The following is a 3,163-nucleotide window of genomic DNA, read 5'->3' on the forward strand; positions in this document are numbered from 1 at the left end:
TTTTGGAGAGTCTAGTCTAATAACATGAAAAAATTAAGTAGTTGGGTATAACACGAGATCCGTCTACAAGAAACGGTCTCCCCAATATATTTTATATGTGGTGCAACATTAAGCCCCCAACATGCAGACGTTGAAATTTGTATACAAACGTCTGTTCGTATACACGTTCCGATTTCCTATATATACCAAGTGCCATCCAAGCCAAAACCATTCAAATATTTCTTATACATTCAAAATTTTATATTTTTTTTATCCTTAAGAACTCTTCCATCAAAACAATTAACCACCCTTTGTTTGTCAATATAACAATCGATTTTAGAAGAAAATTTCATGGCAGCTATTCAATCTTCAAGTTTCTTGTGTAGCCGAAGAGGAATTACAAAGTCTGCTATAAACATTTCCAAACTAAATTCAAATTCTGTTTCTGTCCAAAAATTTCAGCATACAAGAGGCCTTGTACAAAACCTAGAGTTGAAGAGAAGCAATAATGGATATACCAAAACAACTATTGAAAAAGCCATGCTTGTTTCTGATCCAATTGTGATCGAAAAGCTTTACGCAATAATGGATGCTGTTGCTGATAGGGTTGAGATGCATAAGAATATTTGTGCCCAGAGAGCTAATTGGAACAGCCTTCTATTAGCATCTTTGAATACTATTACTCTTTCTGCTGCAACAATGGCTGGCATTGCTGCTACTAGTACACTTGGTAGTCCACTGTTGGCACTTAAAATTTCCTCTACTTTAATGTACTTGGCAGCCACAGGCATGCTGATTATCATGAACAAGATTCAGCCATCTCAGTTAGCTGAAGAACAACGAAATGCGACAAGATTATGTAAGCTTCTGCATAACCAGATTAAAACAATGATTGCTATTGGCAATCCAACAGCTCATGATGTTGAGGAAGCACTGGAAAAAGTTTTGGCCATTGATAAGGCTTTTCCACTTCCATTACTTGGTAAAATGATCGAAAAGTTCCCGTCTTCGGTGGAGCCAACAATATGGTGGCCTAAGCATAAAAGAGGACAAGCTAAAGGTAATAATTACAAAAGTAATGGGAATGGATGGAGTGAAAAACTGGAAGAGGAAATGAGAGAGATAGTTAGTGTCGTGAACAAGAATGATAAGGCTGATTATCTGAGATTAGGAGAAAAGGCTTTAAAAATAAACAAAGTGATGGCAAAGGCTGGGCCTTTGTTAACAGGTTTAGCTGCTGTTGGGAGTGCTTTTGTGGGGAGTCCTTCTCATGGTTCATGGGCTGCGGTGCTTGGCGTTGCGGCCGGAGCTTTGGCTAGTGTAGTGAACACATTAGAGCATGGTGGTCAAGTTGGAATGGTGGTGGAGTTGTATAGAAGTAATGCTGGATTCTTTAAGCAAATGGAGGAAGATATTGAGTTTAATCTGAATGAAACAGATGTAGATAGAAGAGAAAATGGAGAATTGTTTGAAATGAAGGTTGCTTTGAATCTTGGAAGGAGCCTTTCAGAATTAAGAGATCTTGCAACTAGTTCCAAAAGAGAAGGGAATGAAATGGAAGAGTTTGGAAGCAAGCTCTTCTGATTATTATGTTAGTATTAATTAACAGTGATTCTGCGTTCACCTTATAATTAGTGTGATTGATCTTGTGCATGTGTAGCAAAATCACAAGCTGTATATAGGGATCATATTTGTTCATAGATTACCATATATTAACACATTCTTTTATTAAATCTTTTTGTATATCAATCGATCATTATTCAGACAAATGATAAATTTTCGCATAAGTTGTTTATCAACATTTCTTACAAACGAGGTAGGGAAAATTATATACATAAAGAGTTTTCATTAAATTAAATTGCAACAATATTGAATAAAATTAAATCTGCAGACAATCAAATTTTATGTAGTCTACATTGAAGATATGTAGAAAAGTATGCAAGGTAACTTATCGGTTTCTATTATGTTGTATAGGATCGAATTGATTATGTAGGTTCTTGGTCGATACGTAGAACAGGCATGCGAATGCAAAGCTAGTGGCTTAAATTATTCACCGTGACATATCAAGAAAACACGATATTTGAACGGATGAAATAGTCTATGTAGAATATAGAAGATATAGCAGTAAGAAAAGAAACCAATCCAACGACTTAAAGATTTTTTTATAATAAATTAAAACCAATGACAAACTAACCCAACCGAGTATTATGTGTCTTTTGTTAAAACCTGAGTCAGCTATAGAGGTAGAAAACCAAGTCATACATAATGGTCTTGTTTGTTTCGAAAATATATATGATGTCATAAAAAATTGAGCAGAGGTTGAATTAATATAAATTGTTCAAAGACAAAAATAAATGTGTTCAAAGATCTTTTTCCCAATTTATGTAGTTCTCAAAAAAATACTATTTAAACAATATATTGCGTAAAATATGCATCTATACTTTTTATTAATAAGCGAAATAATGTATAATTTGGTGATAAAAGAACTAAAGTGCCAAATTTGGTACTTACCTAATATAAGTTTACTTCTATTCTAAATAAACTTTATTTTAAACACAAATCGATCTAATATAAGTTGATTTATATTCTCAATAAACTTAGTTTTTAACACAAATCGATTTATATTTTTTGTATATTTTATTTTCAAAGATTGAAAAGGCTAATTATAACATTATTATCAAATTATATTAATTAATATTAAATTATCTAAAGAACAGATACTTGGTTCATAAAATAGAGATTCAATTCGTTTCACACAAATAAAGTAATATGTTAGATTTCTATATTAAGTAAAACAATGTAAAACTAGAATTATAGTGGAAAATTTCATAACTGATTCGATTATTTTTAACCACATAATTTTTTTGCAAGTACCAATTTAATATTGATATTAATATATTAATTTTAATTCATATTTTGCACGGATTATGAATAATTCTCTACAAATATTAATTCGATGTTTTTAGTGTCGGGCCGGTGTGTCGCGCGAGTTATCAATTATATATACTCTTTATTAATAAATGAAACCATATATAATTTGGTGCTAAAAGTACCACAATACCAAATTTTGGTACTTACATGACATAAGTTGACTTCTATTCTTAATCAACTTTGTTTTTAACATAAATCGACTTCTTTTTTTGTAAATTTTATTTTCTTTTTAGTTAGAGTTCATCCAATTGTC

At 31.7% G+C, this 3,163-nt stretch overlaps 1 protein-coding gene across 1 annotated transcript; it reads left to right on the top strand.

Annotated features, from left to right (window-relative positions):
* The first annotated feature begins 270 nt into the window (after positions 1 to 270).
* Positions 271 to 1,691, top strand: LOC141672843 (putative F-box protein At4g22030). The gene has a single exon (XM_074479525.1). It carries the CDS (start codon positions 331 to 333, stop codon positions 1,561 to 1,563), a length of 1,233 nt encoding a protein of 410 aa, XP_074335626.1. The 5' UTR covers positions 271 to 330; the 3' UTR covers positions 1,564 to 1,691.
* The last annotated feature ends 1,472 nt before the right edge of the window (positions 1,692 to 3,163 follow it).

Source organism: Apium graveolens, chromosome 7 (assembly GCF_009905375.1).
Source record: "Apium graveolens cultivar Ventura chromosome 7, ASM990537v1, whole genome shotgun sequence".
In the NCBI taxonomy this organism is placed as follows: domain Eukaryota; kingdom Viridiplantae; phylum Streptophyta; class Magnoliopsida; order Apiales; family Apiaceae; genus Apium; species Apium graveolens.